This window comes from Oratosquilla oratoria, chromosome 24 (assembly GCF_046742065.1).
Source record: "Oratosquilla oratoria isolate Oo_2021 chromosome 24, ASM4674206v1, whole genome shotgun sequence".
Taxonomy (NCBI): domain Eukaryota; kingdom Metazoa; phylum Arthropoda; class Malacostraca; order Stomatopoda; family Squillidae; genus Oratosquilla; species Oratosquilla oratoria.
In genome coordinates, this window is record NC_134800.1 from 5,077,719 (window position 1) to 5,104,677 (window position 26,959).

General features: G+C 41.0%; 1 protein-coding gene across 1 annotated transcript; it reads right to left on the reverse strand.

The window, feature by feature from the left end:
* Positions 1 to 3,431: 3,431 nt before the first annotated feature.
* On the reverse strand, positions 3,432 to 12,277 carry LOC143038397 (multiple inositol polyphosphate phosphatase 1-like). The gene is made up of 8 exons (XM_076207516.1): positions 11,984 to 12,277; positions 10,170 to 10,304; positions 9,384 to 9,562; positions 8,180 to 8,305; positions 7,265 to 7,409; positions 6,993 to 7,093; positions 5,994 to 6,103; positions 3,432 to 4,483 (listed from the first exon to the last, which is right to left on the reverse strand). The coding sequence occupies exons 1-8, from the start codon at positions 12,192 to 12,194 to the stop codon at positions 4,066 to 4,068; spliced, it is 1,425 nt and encodes a 474-aa protein (XP_076063631.1). The 5' UTR covers positions 12,195 to 12,277; the 3' UTR covers positions 3,432 to 4,065.
* Between the last annotated feature and the right edge of the window lie 14,682 nt (positions 12,278 to 26,959).

Consider the following 26,959-nt stretch of genomic DNA (forward strand, 5'->3'; position numbering starts at 1 on the left):
AAAAGGATGGGGAGTTCGCCCGGGATGAATTGAATCGCCCTGCGGTGGGTCGGGTAGGTTTCAAAGTCCAGAAAGGTGCTCAAGTGGGTGGTGACATAAAGGACGTGTTCCTTTTGTGAATTCACTCTCCCTCTCTCGCTTTCCCTTTCTCTCTCATGCTTTTCTCTCTATATCTCTCTCTCCCCTCGCTCCTTCCCTCTCCCCGCTCTCTCTCTCTCTCTCTCTCTCTCTCTCTCTCTCTCTCTCTCTCTCTCTCTCTCTCTCTCTCTCTCTCTCTCTCTCTCTCTCTCTCTCTCTCTCTCTCTCTCTCCATCTATTGACCAGTCTCGAGAAATCTTTGTGAGCATTTGAGGGTCAAACTAACCGTAGACGCTTTCGCTCGTGAAGAGCAATTAGCGACTTCGTTAGCAGGTGGCGCTGCTGTCGCTGGTCCTAAGGCGCCTCCCGTGGCGCCCAAGAGGAGGAGGTGGAGGAGGAGGAGGAGGGGGTGCGTCTCACTTGGGTGGTTGGTGGTCGTGGGTGGTGGGCCTATATAAACATGTGCTAGCGTCCACTGACCTACATATAATTTCTTCTTTTTTTTATTTTTCTTCTTCTTCTTCTTCTTCTTCTTCTTCTTCTTCTTCTTCTTCTTCTTCTTCTTCTTCTTCTCCTCCTCCTTCTTCTACTTCTCCTTTTTTCTTCTTCTTCTCCTTCTTCTACTTCTCCTTCTTCTTCGTCTTCTTCTTCTTCTTCTTCTTCTTCCCCTTCTTCCTCTTCTTCCACAATGAATAGAATCGCTGGATATGTGGTCCCATTTGGGAAGCTTCTTCCCCCCCTTCCCCCAAAACGGTGTTGTATAGTTAGAATAAGAAAAAATATCTCCCCCCCCCGCCCACCATCTCATGTTCATTTGTGTTCATCGTTACGGTAAATTGTTCTCGTTTATCTTGAAGCCTCAAGTCCAGCAAAGCAGCGAGAAATATACGAATCAAAGGATTGACTGGTTGATCTCTCTTTCTATTTTTCTATTTCTATTTATCTATTACTATTTTCTTTTAGAAACCTTCCTTCACTTACTAATAGTGCAATCAAGAAGAAATTTCTTCGGCCTAGATGACAACAACTTTCCCCCTTCTTCATCATCTCATGACAGCAACACGCGAGTTTTCTAAAGCAATATCAACACTGCATGACTCAACCGAGGTCCTCTTCTCTTCCAGGAGACCCGCCGCCCCAAAGAAGGCGGCCACGGCCATCGTCCAGGTCGACCCTCTAAGTCACTCGGTGAGGCAAAAGTTGGTGTCTCACCTGAAAGACCTTTCCCTGGGAATCAGGTAATAGGCGTTATGCAGGGTAAGACCAAAAAGTCGATACAACTAATGTGCCCGCCTTGAGAACAATGAATTAGGTAGACAGTCGATAAACATAGCTGGGAAGTGCATTGTAAGTAGCTTAAGCTTGATCTTAATGATAATACTTGTATACCAAAGGGCCTAGAGCTTGTCTTGAATGTGCAAATGTCGTGTGGCGGTTGGCTTGTGTGTGGACGTCTGTTTGGATTGTTTTGTTGCGGGATGGGTGGTGACCTGAACTTGGACGTGCCAGTGCTCGTCTTAGGCGTGATGTATTACGAGAGTCATCCACCTTTCACATCACATCACGTCACACAACACACATCCCATCACACATAACACAACGCAAAAAACAAAACCCATCAACATTTTATCTAAATATCTACAACAGGCTACCCACATTATTCCCATACAAAAACGCACTCAGATGAAGAAAGATAATAATGATTGTAATAATAAAATCATTTATATGTCACTAGATTCCTCCAGAACAATCACTCAGTATCCACATTACTTCCATATAAAAACACACTCATATAAAAAAGAGATAACGATAATTACAAAAATAAATTATATTTCACCAAATTCTTCGAGAATAATCACCCTCTACTGGAAGCCATAAACTTATAAAATAAGACGCAAAATGAAGAATAAAAGAAATAAAAATCTGATTTTGTTTTTTATATTTCCATGCTCTACGACGTGATGAACGCCCAATCAAATTAGAAACCTGAAAATATTCTTATAATAATATTTCAGTTACTACAACTTTACTGTGCCCCTGTTCACATACATGTACACATTCATCAAACTAATACTATTTTTAACTCAGTATAACCCGTCCTTAAGGAATGAAAAAGATAAGAAAATGGAGTACACCAAATAGCATAATTACCTTGTGTGTCTCAATAAATTGCCGGTTTTCATTACTAAAGGTTTTTATTCATGTTATTTTCTTGTCTGTGATATTAATATTCATGCATATTAAAAATTGGATAGCTTTAAAATCTTGTAATTTGTGTCAGTAGGGAGTTAAGAGAGTCGAGAAAAAAAATATAGTTTTATTCCATTAACAAGCAGTTTCATATCACCATATAGGACGCATCGGGTTCTCTTTGCCATCATTATGAAATTTTATCGTTGCCGTTATTGTTGTTATTGTTCGAACATGGATCACTCTGTATTAGACTTGTTGAGGCAAATTCTGATGGAGAGATTTGTTTATTTATGAATGTTGGGCACCAATAATGATAGCTCGCGTCTATGGGCGAGAAAAAGGTGAGAGGGGACGGTGAGGGAGGAGACGACTGTAAGTTTCAAGTCGTGTCCCAACTTGGTCTGCTTGTGAGAAAGCAAGAAGCAGCGAGCCAGGCTCACGTATGATGCTCCGAGGCGATCTGCATCTTCGGCGTTCGTTCAGCTTTTATATACACGAGCAGGTCATAACCCTTGTTCCTAATTGGCGTGAGGTCATGTGTGATGCGTGGGAAGTCGAAGGCAAAACGTTCTGACGCTGGTGACTCACGAAGACAGAGAGTATGCGTTCCTCAGTGAATCCTGTGTCCATCACATAGCTGACCAAGGTGTAGGTTAGTCATCGCTGGCCGATGCTGGTGCTGCACATGTGTTCGTCAATGAAGAACTACGCACACGCCCTTATGACCAGCTTCCTCTTATATACCTGACAATGCACATTAGACGACTCTTTCCCCCTGGGTTAGGTTTGAACTAAATAGGGCCACCTGACGATTTCCGTCAAAATCCATGAGTCCCTTTGGTTTTATTTTTGGGTGATTTTGGTCACTTCCACCAATTGGGCCACCATCTCACCCACAGGTCTAGGATCACTAGGCCTCCTGTGGATTTGACTTGGACACCCATCGGATTAAAGGTGCGGGTTCCACAGTTGGAAAAGCAAAAACATCCACAGCCTCAACTTTGGTCGAGTCCCATGCACACACCCTTGGGACCAGCTTTCTCCCATGTACCTGACAGTACATGCTGGACTATCCTCTCCCTGTAGGGAAGGTTTGGACTAAATAGGACGACCTGACCATTACGGTCAAAATGAAGAATAAGAGAAATAAAACTCATTACAGTATTTATTTTTTATATTTTCATTCTCTACGTGATGAACGCCCAAACAAGTTAGAAACATGAAAATATTCTTATGATATCTGAGTTATTACAACTTTCCTGTGTCCCTGTACACATACATGTACACACTCATCAAACTAATATTGTTTTTGTTGGTCTGTACTTACAGGAGAAACTCATTGGATGTCGTTCTCAACGAAAGAAAAGACTAAGTAGATGGAATAGACAAAGTAGAATAATTACCTTGTATGTCTCACTAAATTGCCGTTTTCATTGCAAAGGGTTTTTACTCATTCTGTTTTCTTGTCTGTGTTATTGTTATTAAAGATTAGATCGTTTTAAAATATTGTTATTTTTGCCTGTGCGAAGTTAAGAGAGTTGAGGAAAGATCTAAAAAACAAAAATGTCTAGTTTTATTCCACTAACAAGCAGGTTCATTTCACCATATAAAACGCACTGGGTTTTCTGTGCCGTCAGTATGAAATGTTATCATTGTTCTTATTGTTGTGAATGTTCCAACTTTACAGAAAGATTGGATCACTCTGAAACCATGTTTCTTGTAGAGGATGAAAAAGTTTAAAGAAAAAATAATATATAAAAAAATTGCTTGGAATTCTTCAAGGAATAACTTTTCTCAAACCACCGTATAAGTCAGACCGTGGCTTTCTAGACCCTCCGTACGAATCCTTGTACTGTTGTTCTCGCATATTTCATCAAAGGGGCAGTACAGGTGGTGTCCATACTGCCTGAAGAAGTCCTCCCAGGGGCAGTGGATCTTCCCGCACCCCGGCATCGTGACCAACTTCTCCTGCTGGGCGAGGGTGACCACCCAGTCCCCCTCGGGACCGCAGCGCGACAAGACGAAGGCGAGGTTGGAGGCGAAGGGCGACTGGTCGCTGGAGGACCACAACCTCGAGGAGAACGGGTCCGTCTCGTGGGTGATCGGGGTGTCGTCCTTCCAGAGCCCCAAGGCCGAGTACACCTTCATGAGCGCCCCCTGGTGGCTGAAGTACAACACGGCTTTCGTGGTTTCTCCACCGGATATGACGTCACTGCAAAATAGAGATTGAGGTAGGTTGTGTCTGAGTGATTGCTGACTGGCTACTATAGACACTTTTCTATAAGCATGATTAATGGAATTAACATCACGCGGACACTATGGTACGCTCACGCAAACTCTGAACCAATAGAAATGACACAGGGTTGGAAGAGTCCTTGCCACAACTCGCTCCTGCTGGTACGAAATCGACCTAACTCGAACTTTTTATCTATATTTCCCGTGGCCCATGCCCACCGCCCACCACCCACGCCCTTGGGCTAAGGGAACTGCCACCTTAAGTGCTTCTCTCACTTGGGTAGGGTCGGGAGTGGGAGGTAAGCGGACACACACCACAGTCGGAGAGGCAAAAACACCCACAGACTTTAATTTGTCCGGGCCCCATGCACACGCCCTTGGGTCCAGCTTTCTCTCATGTACCTGACAGCGCCCTCTGGACGACTCCCTCCCTGTAGGGCAGGTTTGGACCAAATCGGATGACCTGACCATTTCGGTCAAAATCCCTGTAGGTCCCCTTTGTGTATTTTTGGGTCATTTTGGCCACCTCCTCCGATTGGGCTACTATCTCTCCCACATGTCCAGGGTCACGAGGGCTCCTGCGGACTTGACTTGGACATCCATCGGGCTAAAGGTGCGGGCTCCACAGTCGGAGAGGCAAAAAGACCAACAGCCTCAAATTTGTCCGGGTCCCACGCACACGCCCTTGGGTCCAGCTTTCTCCCATGTACCTGACAGCGCCCTCTGGACGACTCTCTCCCTGTAGGGTAAGTTTGGACCAAATCGACCGACCTGATCATTTAAGTCAAAATCCCTTTGGGTGTTTGAGGTCGTTTTGGCCACTTCGTCAGATTGGGTCACCATCTCGTCCCACAGGGGCCATGAGGCTTCCTGCACCCTAATAATTCGATCCTAGACAAGGCAGACTACTCAAGCGTAACAGCTAAATGAAGCTAATTAATTTGCAATTATCAGGATATCCAGGGGTATCAAACAAATTGCAGTAAATAATGTTGGATGTGAATTCGGGGATTATACACCATAATTCACCAGGTTTACTTAATAATGTAGCAATACTAGGTAAATACATAGACACCATAGTACATACAGGTTGGTCCAGCGGTACCGTTCTCAACAACTAGTTCCGGGATCTGAGTTCGAGTCCCACTCAGGGCTGAAAAAGTATCAGCATCGCTGCACAGCGAGCCGGCACTCCAATTCTGGTGGATAAAGAGTTTTGTGTGTGTGTGTGTGTGTGTGTGTGTGTGTGTGTGTGTGTGTGTGTGTGTGTGTGTGTGTGTATCTAAGGTCACAGCATTACTCATAGCTCGGACCATATATGAGCTTTGCTCTCATCCACGAGGGTAGTGGCTGTCGATCACGAGTTCAGCATGTGGCCCAAGACCGTAGTGGTGTATCACACGACTAGCCAACTGGACATTGACAAGAAACTTCGAACAAGAATCGTATGATCTTCCTTGGGAAAACTGCATAGCCTACTCACTCACCGGAAATGCTCCAGTAGATCCTTTAGGGGAGGACACGCCTGCTCGTAGTTGATCGCGTGACCGTAGCCGTCCTCGTAGAACCCCTTCAGGTCCTGCCAGTACTCGAGAATCTGTCCGAAGAAGACCCACCAAAGGTTAAGGCGTTATCACACTGGGCTGTTTTCCCCCTCCAACTTTCAATTCATCGATGATAACGCCCACCTGTAGAACCTCTTCCGCCGTAAAATCACTATGGGAAATTGCTTTGTTTCCCCAACAATTTACAGCATATCAGATTCCTCCTCGAAAGCTGCGGCCTGGAAATCTGTCCCAACAGTCGGGAGGAATACTATCCTAGTGTGATAACACTCTTTTACTGTTTCCGGTCAGTTTTTTTTACGTCAAACTTCCTCGCAGTGAGACCCTCAACATTGGGTATAATGTGATCATAACGCTATGACAACATCACCCATTTTGGTAATGCAGTAAACCCTCACTATACCGAATCTCGTTACACCGAATTTCGGCCATATCGACCCTAGTGAGACCTAAAACCGACCCTTCGTCTGATATAACGGACAAGGTCGGTATATGCAGTGCAAGGTTCGGTAAGGATGGTAGGCGGGAGATCTTTTGGCTATAACGACCTAGCCTTCATAAGAACATAAGAATGAGACTGCAATGAGTTCGATATATTGAGGGTTTGCTGTATATATATCACTGTCATAAACCGACCCTAAGTTAAAATAACAAAGAAGAACTTTCACGTGCAGAATGTTCGATATAATAAGACCTTCGGATATAACGACCAAGCCTTTCCCCTGCAATGAGTTCGATATATCGAGGGGTTTACTGTATCTGTATCACCGTCATAAACCGACCCTAGGTTAAAATAACAAAGATAGAAGAACTTTCGCGTGCAGAAAGTCCGATATAATAAGACCTTCGGATATAGCGACCAAGCCTTCCCCCAAAATGAGTTCGATATATCAAAGGTTTACTGTGGCTAGAGAAAATCACCTGAAGGTCGCGGTGAGTGAAGGCGGCGCACCATGGAGACATTTCCTTCGGGTTCCAGGATGTGTAGTAGCGACACGCCGTGTACATGGTCCTCATCTCGACTGAAGGAGGAGAGGACATTGGGCAGTAAGACTGAAGTCATATTAATCACCAATCTTTTTCTCTCTCTTTGTCTCCCTTTCCCTCTCTCTCTAGCTCTCTCTCACACCTCTCTCTTTATGTCAAACCATAGTCGTTCTCGAAACCGTGACGAATGAGGTCCTCGAACTCACCAAAGGTGACGACGATGCCGAGCCTCTTGGAGACCCGGAGGATGACTTCATCCATGAGAGGTCCCTCCTCGAACCAGATCATCTCCTTCACGGCTTCAGGGTTGTCGTCGACTTCCGTCTGGTACTTCTTGCATCTCTTGTAAAACTGTCACAAGACGCGATTGTTAGCAAAGGTAATAAATGGGCAAATAAATAAAGTAAAATAGATAAACGAATAAATAAAAGTAATAATGATAAACGAAAATAAACAAAAATCTGCGATGGTTCTGACAGACGACCAAATGCCCAATTCCGCGCGCAGAGGCGATACAGGAAGTACTGTGTATTGCACAAACACTAAATCAAAAAATATAAAAAATATATATAAAAAAAAATGAAAATACGTACGAATCACTACACGGACGAACAAAGAGCAAGGGTGAGTTGACATTGCCTTTGCAAGTTTAGAATTGCAACTCTCCACTAAGATAAAAGCACTGGGAAACGAGAGCCCTTAACAAGGACAACAACTTTAATCCAGTGTTTCTCACTTAATTGTCATCTTATTTACTCTATTTCATTTCTACTTATCAAACTGTTTTATTTAGTGATGATTTTAGTTAATTGGTTTATTATCATTATTATTATTATTATCATAATTTTACTTATTTCTCTTAATCTATTTTTTTGGTTATCTATTTGATGTTTATTTGTCTATTTATCTATTTATTTATGTATTTATTTATCAATTATTTTTTGGCTACCTCCCTTGTAAGGTTGAAAAAGCCTTGGTATATGTATGTATGTATTTGATCCGTTTATTTGTCTATTTGTTTATCTATTTATTCATGTATTCATGTATTTGTATTTATCAATTATTTTTTCTTTATCTATTTATTCATTCATTCTTGTCTTCCACTCTTTTAGGGTCCTCACCCGAAGCAGAGGGTCCTTGTCGATGGGGGCCGGCATGTACACCGTCTCGCCGTCCTCGTCGCCGAAGAGCCCCTTAGCGAAACTTCGCGCGCTTCTCTCCGTCCGTTGTGTCTTCGTGTGCCGGAACTAAGACGAATACCTTCTCATGTTAATTAAATGGTGAATAAGTTGGAAGGAGGAGGAGAAAGAGGAGGAAGAAGAGGAAGAAGAAGAGGAGGAAGAAGAAGAGGAAGAGGAAGAAGAAGAGGAGGAAGAGGAGAGGAGTCAGCAATTACCGTCCCTCCCTCGCGCCACGAGCTTCATGACGCAAAATCTTTATAAGAATAATTCATTTTCACATTTTTATGGTTTTCTACGTGAATTCTGAACGCACCATCGTGTTCAGGAGTTATGTAGGTCAGCACACTTCTACACTTGTTATCATAATTGCTGTAAACATCGATTATAAGTAAAGACGTGCATAAACTGATCATTTCTTTTCCTTGAATTAAACTCCACATAATTATTTAGTTTCTTACCCTATCGAGTTTTTAAATTACTGTTTTAGTTGTAGAATAACTGCTCTTTCTAATGTTTGAAACCGATTTTTCCTATCTTATGAACAAACTGGAGAAATGTAACATTTTCTGAGGGAGGTGAGGAATTTGCGTGTCGCTGCAGGTGCATGTGTGGAGCAGGAGTCTGCAGGATTACCAACTGTTCCGAGCTTCACGGCAGAAATCGAGTGTAATTTCTTATTGGAATGGAGTATAGTCGAGAACGAGGCTGAAGTCAAAGTCGAGGACGAGGTCGAGGAGGAGGTCAAGGACGAGGTCGAGGACGAGAAGGAATAGACATCGAAATTAACTTGACATTATTACTGAAGGAAGACATCCTTTGGTCTCAAATTCAGATTAGTTTTCATGCCTAGATACAATGTATGTGGTAGATGCCTAGCAAGTTAGACCTCTTAGGTTCGTTTTACACGGATCGACCTTTCGCCATGCGCCGTCCACGACACGACGTCGTGTTCTCAAATAACCATGTGCCTATGGACGCTTTCACACGTCATGACCGCGACCACGTGTGAAAGGGTCCATAGACACCCATGGTTATTTGAGAGCACGGCGTCGTGTCGTGGACGGCGAAAAGTCGATACGCGTGAAACGAAGCCTTCACAGATCCTGAGACTTGTGTGAATGTAAGACTTGAGGCGATACTCAACCGAGTAGGTGGCGTTGTCGAAGGGCTTCTGCAGAAGATCCGGCAGGATGCTCTTCAGGCGGAGCGCGATGTCCCTGAGTTCCTCCTCGCCTTCAGGAGCCAGGACGTTGTTCCAGGTCTCGTTCAGGTGACCCACGGACCAATTGGCCAGGGCAGCCACGTCAGCCTCGCACAGGTCGCCTGCAAACACACGTTATGTGAAAGCACCAGGTGTCTGCATTTGATTCACACGGCGCACTTGGTAAAAGATAGACAAGTCAATAAATAGACAAATACTATTATTATCATAGTCATTACTTTTACTATTAGTGCAAAGTTATGAGTATTAAAAATAACACTAAACACGACACAGCACATTTGGTGAAAAATAGATGAATAGATAAATAAATGAATAAATAAATACATAAATAGATAAAACACATAAATGTTATTACGATTGCTATTCCTGATACTATTAGTGCAAATTTATGAGCAATAGAAACAACACTAGATACAAGTTACTTGGAAAACTTTTAACCAAAGTTGATATATTTATTAGCTGCGCGTTGGAAATAGTAGTAAATACGACTAAAAGTTATTCATAATGATAATGCTAATAATAATAATAATAATAATAACTACAAACAAAGTAGAACGTGAAAAGGATCCTGGTGCGTTTATCAATTGCGACAATAAGCTGTCTAAACATTTTACTTCTGAGAAAGAAAACAAGATTCTAGACCTGCTAGCACGCCCTCGTGACCTCAAAACCCCAACAAGCATCACCCCAATGGGGTTACCTACTTACCCTGTCCCAAGAAGTCAGCGACGAGAATCTTGCCCTTCAGTAATGGAAGAAAAACTTTCATCGTCTCGATGTCGCCTGTTCCCGGGTATCGCGTGCCGTGGCGGTTGAGGAGCCATATCTGGGCAGCAGTACAACCTGTCGAACGATCGCGTGATCCCCACATCAAAACGAGTTTTCTCTTTGACTGCCAAGTACATGATCTCTTTCATGGGGCACAAAATGTGATGGAACAACACTTATCAATGAAGGACTTTAAAAAAATAGGTCTCTGCCTGTAGTGAACGAGATATCTTCACAGCAGTTGAATCCGCCATTGTTTGAATCGCCATGTAAGGGCCCCGTCACGCAACGCGTCAAATCTTGGGGAACTGACCCCGGCGGTCCCCGCAACACACCCAAATTGAGGCGCGCGGGGCACTTGTCCTCCCAGCAATGGTGGATAGGTAATGCACGACAGAAGACCCATTCATCATGTCACGCAAATCACATCTCCACTGACGTCGTGAGGGGCGTTATTAAACGGATAGAACTGTACATGGATAACGTGTACCTGTGGCAAGTGAAACATCAACTGTACAGGGATGAACGGAGTAGCGTGCGTCATTCACCCACGGCAATGAGTCACCGTTTGAACACAGGACGGGTGAAAGGCGCGCGACGTTTGCCCCCGCGCCAGGCCACCGTGACGCAAAAGACGCGTGGTGTGACGTGGCCAATGACATACTCTGAACATCGCCATACACCCAATACATACATTCACAAAATCCTCTATCTTGCTTATATAGAATAATTTGATGAATATAAATAGATAATTGAATAAATAGACGAACAAATGAATAAAACGGATAAGTAGAATGAGTAGAAATTAAATAAAGATCTTAAGATGGCCATAATGATAATTTCTTTCAAAATGATGATACACATGACGTCATACTATTTCACACACACAGACACACATAGAAGACTTCCTGGAAGAAGCTTACGTCTGTGACTCCAGATCCACATTTACACTTTGTGGTAGCTTGTGGTGGATCTTTGCTTTATAATCGTATTTTAGTTCTTGGTTTTGCCAGAATTTGTCATCTACCCTCATATTGGTTGACTGATTTTGCTGCAATCAACCAGATTTTTTAAATCTTTTGTGCAGTTGGGAAAACAAGTTTTTTGACATTTAACCCGTTTTTATTTGTATTGCAAGAACTTAATCTACATGTACTTGAAAAACGACAGCCATTGGTAATATAATTTCTACGACAGTTCTCTACATCCCCAGTATAAGACGCTGACTTCATAAGTATGTACTCAATACTTTCGATGGGTTTTGTAGCACCCACAAGGACCAGAATCACGCAGCAGAGTAATGTCCACTCAATGAAGAATGTTGATCATTCAATGTTGAAAATTTCTACCACATCTATGGCTTTGTACGTGAAATAATCCACATTCTTCTTTGCCAGATAAAATGAGCATTAACAAGTGTCGAAGAGAAACTCATTTTCCCAACTGCGTTTGTATCTGCGAGAGTATGTCAACTCTGTATAATTAACTTAAATACATTTCACTTATATTACTTCAATCATACTTCCATTAGTACAAAGACTGAACGTAAATCATCGCTTAAATAATTTTCTAAAACAAAGTTCTAAATCCATTAATACTTGTCCCAACACTACACCACACTAAATCCCCACAGTAAATACTACTTGAATTAATATTTGACTACTTAATACTTCGAGTTATTTCTAGGTCACAGTGTAACTTGACATGACGTGTTTTCAGAGCACCCAGCAACAGCACCAAAAACAACGACTCACCGCTAGGCACCAAATCTTCTGGACTAAGATCTCCTCTTACAGAAGAATAACTCGTCTTAGTCGAAAACTTGACGTAGGGATCCTTGTCGTTGGCGAGGCAATAAGGTTCAGATGTCTTTCGGGATCCCCTGCCCGACAGACAGGGGCGGGCAGGGGCGACAAGGGCGAGGGTGAGGGCGAGGGCAAGGACGCACGAACGCGTTGACGTCATGTCGCTGTGATTGGAGAGGCGGGAATGAAGCGTTGGGTCGGTTGGTTGGACCTTTTGTTACACAGTAGTCATCCCTGACACATTCACTACAATTTTCTTCCAGTTGAATAAAACAGCCTAGAGACAATACAAATAAATATAAGAATTCAATGTAGACGACAAAGGTATTAACTGAGATTACTTTGGCAACTACAGAGGCTTTCCACAGCTCAATAAAATCCCCTGGCGACATCCAGACTAAGCGATAAAATCGAACAGTTATTGTAGGAGATGGTGACGTCGTGTGAATGAACCGGCGCTCATACCAGCATACAACTTCCTATGATGATGACTGACAGTATATCCGTTTCGTAAATATATATATATATATATATATATATATATATATATATATATATATATATACATACACACACACACACACACACACACACACACACATATATATATATATATATACACACACATATATACATATATATTCGAAAAATTGTATTATCTTATACTTGTGACCCATCACTCCTACCACACTGCCATATTTTCACACGGTGACTTGTGAGCCCGTGCAGATGGTACTGATAAGACAAGTGTTACAATCTCACATTTACTAAATTCTACATTGTGACAAAGATCTTTCCCCAACATTTCTACGAGTCATGCAACTGTGCCAACCTCTGCCACGTCACTCCTGCAAACTTCTCCAGTTTCTGTCCGGTCTTCTTCCACGCTTCTCCTCCCGCGGCGTCCAGTCAGCAACACACATGTTCCGATTCTTGTGTAACCATTTTCCTTGCTTCCAGGTTCCACTTCCTCTCTTTCTCTCTAATCTGCTCTCACCCAATTCGCCCTCTCTCTTCCTGTCTTTCAGCGTTATTCCCAGCACTGATCTCTCTTCTATTGATTCGCAGTCTTCCTCTCTGTCACCTTCAATTTCTGAGCCTTACATCTGTAGATCGTAGCTGAGATTATGCAATGATTGCTGTGCCTATCGGCTATAGAGACAGAGGGACATTCATGATATTTCTGTATTCACAATTTTACAACCAACAGAGCCACTTATGATGTATTGACTAGTTTCCAGCCAACTGCAATATCCCTGTCTATTTCGTTATTTTCAGTTTCAACATTTGGACTAAATTATTATACTCTTCAACTTCAAAGCCCTCACCATCGGTTATAATTGATTTACCTTGAATTTTCGTATTCAACGTTATTTTTATTTTACTCTTATTCATCGTCAGACCTACATGTCTAGGATATTTTGCAAATCTTGTTATTTCTAAAACGTCAATAATGTCATTCGCAAATATTTAATTAGACTATTCCATTGTTCACTTTCGTTCTGTTTCGTCACCTGTCACTTTATTGAGTACATCTTTTCTCTAACCTTTTCGTCCATCCCACTTTCTCTGGAGATTCCTTAATGATATTCATTAAATCACAATTCGTACACTCGATGGTGTACTTATTTCTTAGGTCTATTTATAATCTCCATTTGAGATTCCTTGTTGTTCGGTTATATATTTATATATATATATATATATATATATATATATATATATATATATATATATATATATATATATATATATATTATGTATACATGTATATGTGGTATAATTTCACTGCATGCGTGCAAACTTTCCAATGCCAAGATCAATGCACTCTGCTGCAATAGACAATGCAGTTGGGTGCAGGGGAGATTTTTTTTTATATAAATTTTATAAAATATAATACTATTGAAATAGAATAAAATAAAACACAGTAAAATAGAATTAAAAAGACACAGAGAGGTAAGTGAACAATCGAAATAACCAACTGGAAGACAGTATGTTTATCCAAACAATTTTTTAAAAATCTAACCACTCACTGGCTGATTGGGAAATTTGATGCATCTAAACGTTTTAAATGTAGAAATGAGTATACTGTTTAGGTCCTTGGTAATAAGAAATGACCCTCATATTGTTAAATTTGTGTCATTCTATAGATTACACAAAGTACGACAACAAGTTATTTAGGAAAGAGAAAACGGAGAGTGAAAATAATTTTGGTGTAAATAATACATTCCCGCAGAAAGTAAATGTGATTTTAACAGAGATTCACCTCTACCTATATTTTTTTTCTATTTTTCTAAACTATGGATTAGAATGTAGATTACCTTGACTGTAGATTAAAATGTAGTTTACGGTGGACGACCAAGGTGAACGACACCTCGATTAAGGAGTCCTCTTAACCCTGAAGAGTTAAATTTCCAGATTAAAAAGTTTAAAATAGTTTTGGCCAAAAAACAAACTTTTTTTTTCATATCAATGGAGCCTACACAGTAAAGCATATATATATATATATATATCACACACACATATATATATATATACATATATATATATATCACACACACATATATATATATATATATACATATATATAACGTAGAAACCACTGTTGGAGTAGAAAAGACTGGAAACGGGGAATCTATATATTTCGATTGCAAACTGCACTCCTCTTCAGTGGACATATATAGATTCCCCGTTTCCAGTCTTTTCTACTCCAACCGTGGCTTCTACGTGATTGACAAATGTGTGATTCCATTTTTCACCTGTGATATATATATATATATATATATATATATATATATATATTATATATGTATATATATATATATATATGTACAACACTGAATGGGTCCCAGTGATTATACATTTTTATCAACCACAATGCACTTTAATTCTAAGCCATCAACATAGGAAGAACCGTGGAGGCAACGCAGAAATTGAAACGTGGAACGCCCGAGGACTCGAATGTACGGCAAAGCACGTGACCAGTGCTGCAGTGACTTAGACCATTACACCATCTTGATGGTCACGTGCCTTGCCGTATGTTCGAGTCCTCGGGCGTTCTACGTTTCATTTTCTGCGTTGCCTCCACGGTTCTTCCGATGTAGATGGCTTAGAATTGAAGTGCATTGTGGTTGATATTATATATATATATATATATATATATATATATATATATATATATGTGTGTGTGTGTGTGTGTGTGAGGTAAAGAGACGAAAAGATCAAAGTGAGAGCAAAAGAGAAAGCATACATACATACATATATCAAAGGCTTTTTACCCCTACATGGGGGGTAGCCACAAAGAAAAAGGCATAGAAACCACTCCCACCCATTCCATTTCCTATAAATTCCACTCCCCTCCACCCTCCCTCTTATCTTGGCACCTCCTGGATGACGGGCCATCCCTGCATCCTGTCCACTACCCTGGATCAGAAGCAGTGTCGCAAGACACAACACATCCACAGCAAGGCCGCTTCATAAATTCGGCGACCCCCCCCCTCTCCGTCCCCTCATGCAGAAAAGGAGAAGACGGGGAGAAATCCCTTCGGGCTGCGTCAATTTTTTTTTCATACATACTTCCTCACCCCCACCCACTCCCCCTCATGCATCATATATAAACAACCCCTCTCCATTCACCCCTATCTTCTGTCCTCTCCCGTCCTTCCTCTCTTTTGTAATGCCCCTTTCACCCCATCCATCTCATCCTAGGACGCCCCTCATATTCACTCCTTCCATACTTCTTTTACTAATCTTTCTTCACTCATTCTTTCCATGTGTCCAAACCATCCTAATATCCTTTCATCAACCCTATCTCCCAGAGATAAAGACTGGGAGTAGAGCGTTATTTCCGCACTAACAATGAATAACTTCTTCTGGAATGTACAACGCTTCTATCCTAATGAACTTATCCACTGGGACCACCTTCAACTTACCAAATGCTCCACACACACACACACAATTCAAATTTGGTCCAACGACGAATCAGAACCCCAACCAAAAATGTGTTATTTCAACGACAACACGTACCGATAATTTGAGCTTCAGTCAACATCAACTAAGAAGATAGCGACCCAGGGCGTATCGTCGTCGTCTCCAAATTTCCAAAACCCATTGTCAGAAAATGAGTTTTCTCGGAGAAAAACACCGAGATTTGCTTTTGTATGTTATTCACTTAGACGTTTCAAGTCTTATTTCAATGTGGCAAATGAAAAGCGGGCAGGACTTCTTTATCGGGCATTTATTGATCGTCATACAAACCAGGGGGGGGGGGGTACATCAATACAAAGTGCAGGTCGTCTCCTCACAACTTGGTTGGGAACTGTACAAGGATTTGGCGGAAGAATCGCGTACAAGTGGAGAACAACCGCTACCACGAATATAATTATTACCAGTAACAATAGTTAGCTTATCCTTTATACACAACTGTTTTTCAGCGTCTTGCGAGGCAGGGAAGAGCTGTGAGCACCTCTAAGGCGGTTAGGATTGTGGAAATTAAATATGACTGAGCCCTTGGCGCCGCCCTCGCCCCGCCTCGCCACGCCCCTTGGCTACTTCGAGGTATGTCCCGCCCTTCCTTCGACGCCCTGACCATAACGACCGCCCCGGCCCTGCCGCCCACTCGAGAAATTCATGGGTGTAAATGTTAGTCTTCTTTCAAGATGTTACCGCTCCAGTAATGGCGATCAGGACGAGGCGACATGACGTCATGTCGACGGCAACGGGGGAGGCGGTCGGCGGTCATCAGCAAATGGGGACCCAACACAAATACGAGCTTCGAAAGCATTCCGTTTTGTGGGTTTTGTACTAAAATGGTTCGTATGAAACGGCATACTGTTATGTACTGAAAAGTAGTTTTCGGTCAATTCTTTACAATGTAGTTTGCACCAGTTTTTTTTATATTGTTTTAGTTAGGCTACTCATTACACAAACAAGATTGTTTAATTCACGGAAAAGCATCTCATCTACTACTGCAGCAACTATACGCCCACTAGGACACCTCGCTCATCCCGCTCCTGCCCTCGGTGCTAAAAGCTCTGGGCTCATAACGCCTGCAACCGCCCTCTAAAGATCGTAGTTCTGGTTGACCATATGCCCAAATGGCACCTCGTGAGCTCTACCCGTCGCACACGATACGGAAAAAAAATGTATAAAATAAAATATACGCTGCACCGAAACCATGAGGGTAGCGAGTACACAAACTTCATTCACCGACATGACGTCACCACGATCCAAACTGGAGGTTACGGATTTCTGCGGGAAAATGATTACCCCTGCAGCCCGCAAAAGCCTCTCCACCATAAACCCTCCTCCCCCTTAAATCTATCTGCCCACTTCTATTCAACGCCAGCCCGCCTGTGCTTTGTTTTTCTTTGTGTGTTGGGGAGATAACACTTGCCGTTCCAGTGGACCACTCCAAGGCAAGACTTCAAACGGTTATATTTCTTAGTGAAGGAAAACCAGACCCCTGATTATTATATGTAAATGGCCACTTGAAGGCGGCTGCCAAATGAGAAACTATATATCCATCAACACCTCGACCACATACAACGCCTACAACTCGACAGAAGTGAGTCATGTTTGGCCTTGTGAGTTAAATTTCATCTCTCAGGTTTGGTTATCAACGTTTCCCTTAGCCCGTGTCGCCTGTGACGTCATTTATTTACACCAACCCGGAAGACAGGCGGGAACTCAAAGAATATGTCACCCAACACATGATACAAGGACCGATTATACTACACAGTATAGATTACTTTCGGTCCTGCATTTATATTTAATGTGCATCCTAAGGTTTCTACAACGCTGGAAGAGAGACCCGGCCAGGAAGAAGACAGTATTCGAGTTTTCAGAAGGATGGAAGGTTCGGGAAATGTACAGTAGATCAAGCAAACTGGATGTGTGTGTGATGCTTCTTCAGACCCAACGCGAAAACAAATATAGAATATATATATATATATATATATATATATATATATATATATATATATATATATATACATATATATAATACACAGTATATATGCAAGAGAACAAGAAGCTGATGATACAAGTAACATGTTGACAATGAAGAAACCTGATGGATATACAATCCCTCAGAACTTAAAATATATTAATACGAGTTCACCATAATCAACCCTACACGTAATAAAAATATTAATCCATCCAGGGGCAGTTTCCACATGTTTAAAGTATAAGATCAATATTCTTTACAACAACAAAAGCTATTCGTTCAAATTTCAGCCACCCACAAGTACAAATTAATGTTGTGGTCAAACTTTAGAAGGTATTTGTTTCCTGGGTTACAAGTCCCCCTTGACCCAAAAGATAACATTTTAACTTGCCAATTATCAGAAAAAGTCACGCGCGCGCACACATACACACACACACAATATTATATATAATATATATATATATATATATATATATATATATATATATATATATATATATATATATATATACACACACACACACACAAATCTTTCACACACGCACCTTACAGTGCTTGTGTTCAGCAGAGAAACCTAGGTTGGGTGTGCATTATTTTGAATTCTGAGCGCAGCAACACTTTCCGTTACAAAATGCTGACGAACGGCGGCTTGGGGAGCTTTCCCGCGCCTACACAAGAGTAATCACAGTGCGGCCGTGTGCACTGCTAACTAACATCGGGCGGCCAGGAGATTGTTCCCGGGTTTCCTAATCCCACTAGAGCCATAACTAAAATCCTTGCAGTTTGTGATGGTAATGGTAACCCCCCGGAGGAAAAAACAGCAAAAGAAATGTGTGTTTATGCATATATGGATGATAATGTATATATATATATATATATATATATATATATATATATATATATATATATATATATATATATATATATATATATACACATATATAAAATGCAATGCCATAAATATATGTACACACAACTCCATAAAACAAATATACAATATATACATGTATATACAAATATATACATGTATATACACATAATAACATTTATATGCACATAACCATTATAAAACTTATGTATGCATAAATATATACATGTATATACATATACTCCATATATATACCAATACTACTTAAATGCATATATACAAATACATATACACATATATACCTATACATATATATTATCATTCAAGCCATTTTCCATTGAGGGGGTATAACAGAGGCACATCTGCCCTCCAATCTATGACCACAAGTGTGTGTGTGTGTGTTGGGGAGAGGGGTATTGGGTCCTGGTGTGGGCACATGAGAAGAATGAAGAGAGACTGACAGATCAAGCATGGATGAGCTGTTGTAGTCATAAGGAAGCAGAAACTAGTAATGTGCAAGAGAAGTGTTTCAAGAGGAAGATCTAATCAACTGAGGAAGCTCATGCACTGGTGCTTGTGGCACGATTGGAGTACGGGATGCGATGGTGGTGGTGATGAAGGAAGGGAGGAAGAGGAGGAGGAGGAACATGAATGGAGATGAAAAGGAAAGGAGAGGATGAAGGAAACCAGACTAGAAGTCTTAATGAAGAAGTCTGAAAGAGAATGGGAATTTTTATTCTTATAAAAAAAAGTATCAATAATAGTAGTAATAATAAAAAAAAAAACAGTGATAAATGTTGCCTCTTCACCCCATTAACGGTTGTCCTTGAGACCTACCCACAGGTCTCTCTGGGAAGGAACATGGAGTTGTATATCAGTGTGGGTATGTAGGAGGAAGGGAACAGTTGTTAGTTTTCAGCTCTCGTTATGGGAATAGTGGAGGAAAGGTAGTCAAGAGAGAGACACAGAGAGATCTTGGGTCTAGTCTGGGGACGAAGTGCCAGCCCCTGTTCCCGAGGGTGTTGGTGGGACTTAAAGTGAGGTGGCAGGGTGATGAATCTTTGACATCCACCTCAAGCAGTTGACATGCATTAATCCCTTTGTCTTTGTGTATTGGTTCATATAAGAGGGGCTAGGAAACTAGTCCAACCAGCATTGGTTGGATTGACAACTTATTCACCACAAAACCTACTGTTATATATATATATATATATATATATATATATATATATATATATATATATATATATATATATATATATATATATATATATGCAATATCACCACGGAAGAGAGAATTGTAGACAGTAAGTACATACATATACCAACAGCTTTTTCCCTCTTACAAGGGGGAAAATACATGAAAGTACTTACTGTCTACAAGTTCCTTTTTTCCTGTAGTGATATTGCAGAAATATCACCACAGAATGGAAAATAGTAGACAGCAAGTATATACATATACCAACAGCTTTTTCCCCCCTTACAAGGAGGACAATACATTAAAGTACTTACTGTCTACAAGTTTCTCTTTTCCTCTGGTGATATTGCAGAATTTGTTTCATGATGTGAAAACCTGCATATATATATATATATATTTCTGTGAATATTTGTCCATTTTATCCCTATCTTTAACAACTCCCTCTGTGAAGGGATACACCATGGATGAAAACATACATACATAAATGACTGGAAACCTATTGCATCAAGGTGGCTGGCAACAGTCTTCAAGCCCTCTCATAGATCTCTGTGAAAAAACTTTGGACTGTTGTCTATGTTGTATCAATGTTGGACAGTTTCTGTATTACTGACTTCAAGCAGTTGTGGGAGGAAGGAAGTCACCAGTTGTCAGCTGTGAAAATGTAGAGGAAATACAGCTGAACAGTTAACAGTGCTCTTGGGCCCAGTCCAAAGACAAGGTGTCCAGACAGAGGTGAAAGTGTTAATTTTAAAAGAAAGACAGCAGGGAAACCTTTTGGACATCCATCTTGAAGGACTACTACTTACAGGTACTCATCATCATTGCTTTCTGTGAGTGTGTGTGTGTATACATATACAGACATACACACACATTCACATTATTGAGGTTAGATTTCCCAAATATGTGGGTCATCACCCATTTTCATATTCCCTGTGGAAAATATACATACATGTCAATAGCAGAATTTCCCCTGAATTGTATTTCATCACCAACATTTCACCAGAAGTTCTATCCTTGAGGATAATATTGCACTGATATCGAAGCTCATAATGCGGCTATGTAATGAAGTGGTAAGTGTGGGTTAATAGTGTGGGGTATACAGTACTATCTCTTATTAATGGACGTTAATTAGCTGTGTTTGCGGTGTTTACGCTGTGTTTTCGGTGTTTTTGGTGCTATTGTTAAAAGCTGTGCAATCACAATGCCACCCAAAAACCACTCCAAATTAACGGATTATTCACATCAACGGACACCGTTACCACCCTTTTAGTCCGTTAATGAGAGGTAGTACTGTACATGGGAACAAGATAGCTTTAAACTACAGGAGTGTTTGGGTCTTATGTTCACTCCCATCCACACAAGTACAGGAGAACCTCAGTTTTTTACCACAATCTAGAAATCAGTTCCAGAACCAAGTTGGTCAATGACTGAATTTTTTTTACTAATCTGCTGGGTGCAGCTTCATCAGGGAAATATTTTCCCACAAACCTTTTAATTTTGCCCCATTTTCCATTTGGGTTGGTCTAGAACCAATGTTTTGTTCAACTACAGAGCAAAATTTTTTTCTTCTAATTTTTTGGCTAAGAACTGATTTGTTCAATTTGTGAGATGTTCAAGAACCAAGGATCTACTGTATTTATTGTCTCCAGGTACACACAAAAAATTTGTCAAGTAAAGGACTCCCTGCCTCTGAACACAGTGTGGGGAGTCCATCACTAAACAAATTTCTTGCTTGTGTCCAGAGACATTATGCTTCCATAGACAGGGCTTTCAGTGTGTATGATAAAAAGGAGTAGCTTGGAGAGAGCACGTCTCTTGAAGGAGATTGGAGAGAAGGTAAGATTAATGGGGTTGGTTCTAAAAGAAAATGTGAAAAGTATATGTTATGAAGTGCATAGCTCCAGCCAAAAGTGTCACCTTTGCCCGATGTGCTCAGATTATTGGGGCAGGTAATAGTCACAGCTGGAAATTGGGGAGAAGTGCGGGACTCGAACCCTGCTACTAGGAAGAGGCAAGACCCGCACATTTCTGACTGCATCACCAGCACATCTAAAGCAAGATGTAACGAAACTGTTGTATGAGGAGGAAGGTGAGAAAAAGAGGAGATTGTTATAAGGAGTCGTCCAGGTGGAGCTTTCAAGTAAAATGTGAGTTAGATTACATGGGGTGACAGAGTGAGGGGGGTGAGCGGTTGTCATTGAACACGAGAAAACCATGGGCAAGATGAGAATATCCCATTCTTAAATATGTCAGTGCCATCTCAAGGAGTTGATTATGTATGTGGTAAAAGGGTTATAGGTCAACATGAGATTCAATATTATTTACAAGCTTCCCCCACAAGATAGGATTGCTTGGCCAACCCTTACTGGCAAGTTCTTCTACAAGAGAGCCTCTAAACAAAAATGTTAGTTAGTAAGAGGTGGTAATGTACCAAAGCTTAGAAAAGCAAAGCAAAAAGAGGAATATTTAATTAGAATGAATTTCATTTGATTCTGAGCCTTAGGGGCATCATGGAAGTCCCTGTGATATATAACAAAACTTATGCATTTATTAACCCGATTTTGTGCTACTGATCAATCAGGTCCTACCCTCACCCTCTCTTTTGGTTTCACAGACTGGATGGACTTCTCAATGATGGGTTGAATACCCCCTCCATAGGGAGATCTACTATAGTATAATATTTACATATTTTCCATCTCTCTTTCACCCTGGTAGGCATGGGGAGTAACCATTACTATCTCTGTGATTGTAAAAATAGTGTTCAAGGCTCCTAGAGTAATACGGAGAATGGGAACAAACACCCCGATTGCATCAGTTGTACTGGCAATACATGCAAGGGATATTTGGCGAAGGATTTGTCCTTCATCCTGTCCATTCATAGTTCATCACTGAAACTGTCGCAGTGCTCAAGATTAGAAGTGGGTAACATGGAGCTGGCCCATCAAATTGTATAATTTACCATGATATACATTGGTATACATTTGGGATTGCATATGTACACATATATCCCTGCATGGGAGACCTCAATACAGAGTCACCAATGTAACCAGCATATCCATTCAACCCCCCAAAAAATATCCATGGGAAAAATTAGCCTAGTTTCATTACCCTTTTATATACATTTTCATCTACAACAGACCTTAAGGAGAGGATAATAAACCCAACTACACCAATGGGTTCATCCAGCTTCCAAACCAACTTTTAAAATAATAATTACTGCCGTGAATTTCCCCAACTGGAAATCTACAGCTCCATAATAGCCAGCAATGGTCTTCTGATCCTCTCATAGATATCTCTGTGAAGAAACTAAAATTTTTATTGCTGTGTTGTGTAGTTCTGTTTCTGTGTCGCTGTTAGCTAAAGAAGTAGAAGCAGTTACCAGTTGTCAGCTGTTAACTACACCATAGAAAGTATTCAGAATAATAACAGATAAGGCAAGTCACAAGGAAATGTTTGTAAGGAGCTCAGATTTTGGACAAAACAAGGAATGTGCAGATCACGTATTCACCCTAAAACAAACATCTAAAAAGTGGGAGGATGGGGGAAAATATTTCTTTGTGGTTATGACAATGGACAAGGGAATAATGTGGAGTGTTTTGAAAAGTATGGAAAGGAAAGATCTACAGGACAGTGAGGGGTATGCATGTGAATGTAGGAATATATGTGAAAATATGTGAAGAGACTGATTTGGAATGGAGACCACATTATTAAATTTACCATTAATACTTAATATATACATGGATGGAATCATAAGATAAATGAAAGTCACAACTAGGAAAATGGTAGCAGTATTTGGAAATCATGAAAATGGTGAGGAAAAATCACTTGATCTTTGCAAAGGATGAGCTGGAAAACAATGAAGGAGTGGCAGAATTTATAAACAATTCATGGTGAAATATGTAAGAAAATGGAACATGGTGAATGTTAGTAAGAATAAGGTGATATGATTGGGAAATAGAAGACAAAATACTAAGCTCTTGGGGTGCCACTTGTTTACAAAGAGACCCAATGCATCACATTGAGAAAAGCAATGAATATGAATACAGGGAAGGAAATGGAACATACCATACATACATACATATACTGAAGGCTTTTCCCCCCTACACGGGGGGGGGGGGTAGCTAAAATGAAAAAGGCATAGAAACCACTCCCACCCATTCCATTTCCTATATATTCCACTCCCCTCCCTCCCTCTCATCTTGGCACCTCCTGGATGATGGGTCATCCCTGCATCCTGTCCATTGCCCTGAGCCAGAAGCAGTGTCACAAGACATACCATGATGTAAGCAAATAAAGAAATGGGAACAGTAAAAAAGGTGTGGAACTGTAAGATAACGTCAAGTCAATGATTGACATGACAGAATTGAGGGAATCACTCCACTAAATGGGTAAATGGAAAAGAAAGAAAAGACAAAAGGTACACACACACATTCTGAACATTGGACCACCCTTATGGAAAACTGTAATAGCAGTGGATATGAGCCATATGTGGGAAACAGATCTACATTAATACAACACAACCTGCGAGGCATTATCACTGCCATGTTGCAGGTTTCGAAGTGGTGGAACTTGTGGTGCCAACAATTTTTACAAGAGGAGCTATGGGTCTTGCAAAACAATATAAACAGAGCCTCTCTGATTTAATGTGGACATGTGCAAAAAAGAATGAATAAATACAGGATAGAATAAGAGAGAAGAGGAAGTGCATGGCAGCGAGGAGCATAGAGATATACACAAAGAAGATGGAAGAGGGGGCAAAGAAGGAAGGGGAAAGAGAAGAATAATCATTGCTTTGAGTTTCATCAACTTAAAAAAAAAAATAATAATAATAATAAATAAATAAATAAAATAATAATAATAAAAATGGAATCCCCACCCACACCATAGTTGGAAATAGTCATAAGGCCCTTTCATGAATCTGATTGCATTGAACTGTTTTCCATGTTGTGGGACCAATGATGAGTACCTGTAAGCGGTGTTCCTGCAAGATGGATGTCTTGAGTCATCTCCCAGTTGTGTGTCTTCAAAACTTGTCAATGCCATCTAGTTGTAACAACCCTGAGGGACTGGCATTTGGTCCCCAGGCTGGGCTTAAGGTCTCTCAATCAACTTCAGCTGTACTTCCCTGACCTTCTCACACAAAGAGAGCCAATACCTGGCTACTGCACCCCTCCTCCTACTACTATATGCCAACACCAACACAGAAACTGTCCTACACAGCCACCACTTCCAGGTTTCTAACTGGAGAAAGCTAAGCTAGGATCCATGACCACTGCCAGCCAATGTGGGGCTAGCAGTTTTTCTTGCCACCGAAACTCGAGGCAACAATCATCAGTTATTATTATTCTCCATTTTATTAATATGGGTCAGTTCCATTGTTATTGGCCAATAGAAGGAGGGCAAGGGAAACAGTGGCTGCAAGGTCTACTTGTGTGAAAAAGTGGAGTTAAGATGATAGTTGACAGAGATCTCATGCTCAATCAAAAGACAAAATGCCAACCCATCCTGAGGGTGATGACCGGATTTGAAGACAAGTAATGGGAAGATGATTCTTCCCTACATCTATCATCCATGATCACCACAAGCAGGTAACAGATGTCCCAGCATAAGAGAGGGAAGGGAGAGAAAGAAGGATGGATGAATAATGAAGATGAAAACAGTGGAGGAATTAAAGCTATGATGTTCCATGACAAGCAAAAGCAAGTTCTACTTGGAAAGGAAAGAGGGGGCAAGGAGAGTAAGAGGGATGAACTGGATGGCAGGAAATGAAAACTGGAAAGGGAGTCCCACAGGAAAAATGTGAGAGGCTTTATTCTTTAGTACTAGCCTCCAAACCCATATGGAGAAATGGCAGTGGAAGCAATGAAAGGGATATACAAAGCAATAAAGTTGTGCCAACAGTTATGTACACATAAGGTCTGGGTGATGAATACAAGAGGTCATGTGGAAATAAGAAACTAGAGGGCCATGTGCAGAATTATAAAATATAAGAGTACAGAAAAAGCAGGAAGATTGAAAGAAAAGTTGAATATGCCAGTCTGAAGTGGATTGGTCATGTTGGGATACATGTACATATCTTCAAAGAACTCATGAATCTTGTTTGTAAGACTGAAAACAGGATGTAGACCAAAGAAAAAGAGGAATTGATAAGATGAATGTGTGTGAAACCATGTGGTCAAAATGTTGAACAAGCAAAAATGTACATGGGTGAAGAAAGATGGAAAAGAATGTACTGACCAAGGCAACAAGATGTTCCACAGAATGGGTATACAAAGGACGATAATTACTGCATCAAGTTTCACTGACTGGAAACCTTAAGCCCCAACTTGACTGGCAGCAATCACTTGGCCTTCCATACATCTCTCTGGGAGGTAACATTTGACTACTGTCTGTGTTGTAATTGTATGGGGCTGTTTATATGGTTACCAGTTTACAGTTGCAGTAGCACTGGAACAGCCCTATTCTTGTGTGAAAAGGTTTAGAAAGTACAGATTAAGTTTCGAGATGGTTGGATCTGGTAACAGTCTCTCAGGGTCAGACTTCCCAATATTGGCAAGGATAGATTTTGAACACAGGCATCAGGGAGGTCACTCTTTCTGGTGTCTATTTTGCAGGACACCAGTTCCAGTCACCTGCTGTTGTGCATCAAATACTAGAGAGTACTGGTGCAATTCACTTGTGATATATCAATCTGTTGTCCTCCTCCTTCCTTGCAGGGTTTTAGATCCCAGAAAGCCAGTCACAGCCACCAGCTCGGCCCATAAATCACTCCATGAAGAAATCTTATGTTGTTGTCTGGAAAGGGTATGTATAGGCAGTATGGCATGAGGTGCTCATTGTCTTCTGCATGGTAGTTGCACGTCAGGCAACTTAAGTCTGTAGCTATGCCAATTCCGTTAGTATATGGGCTGGTGC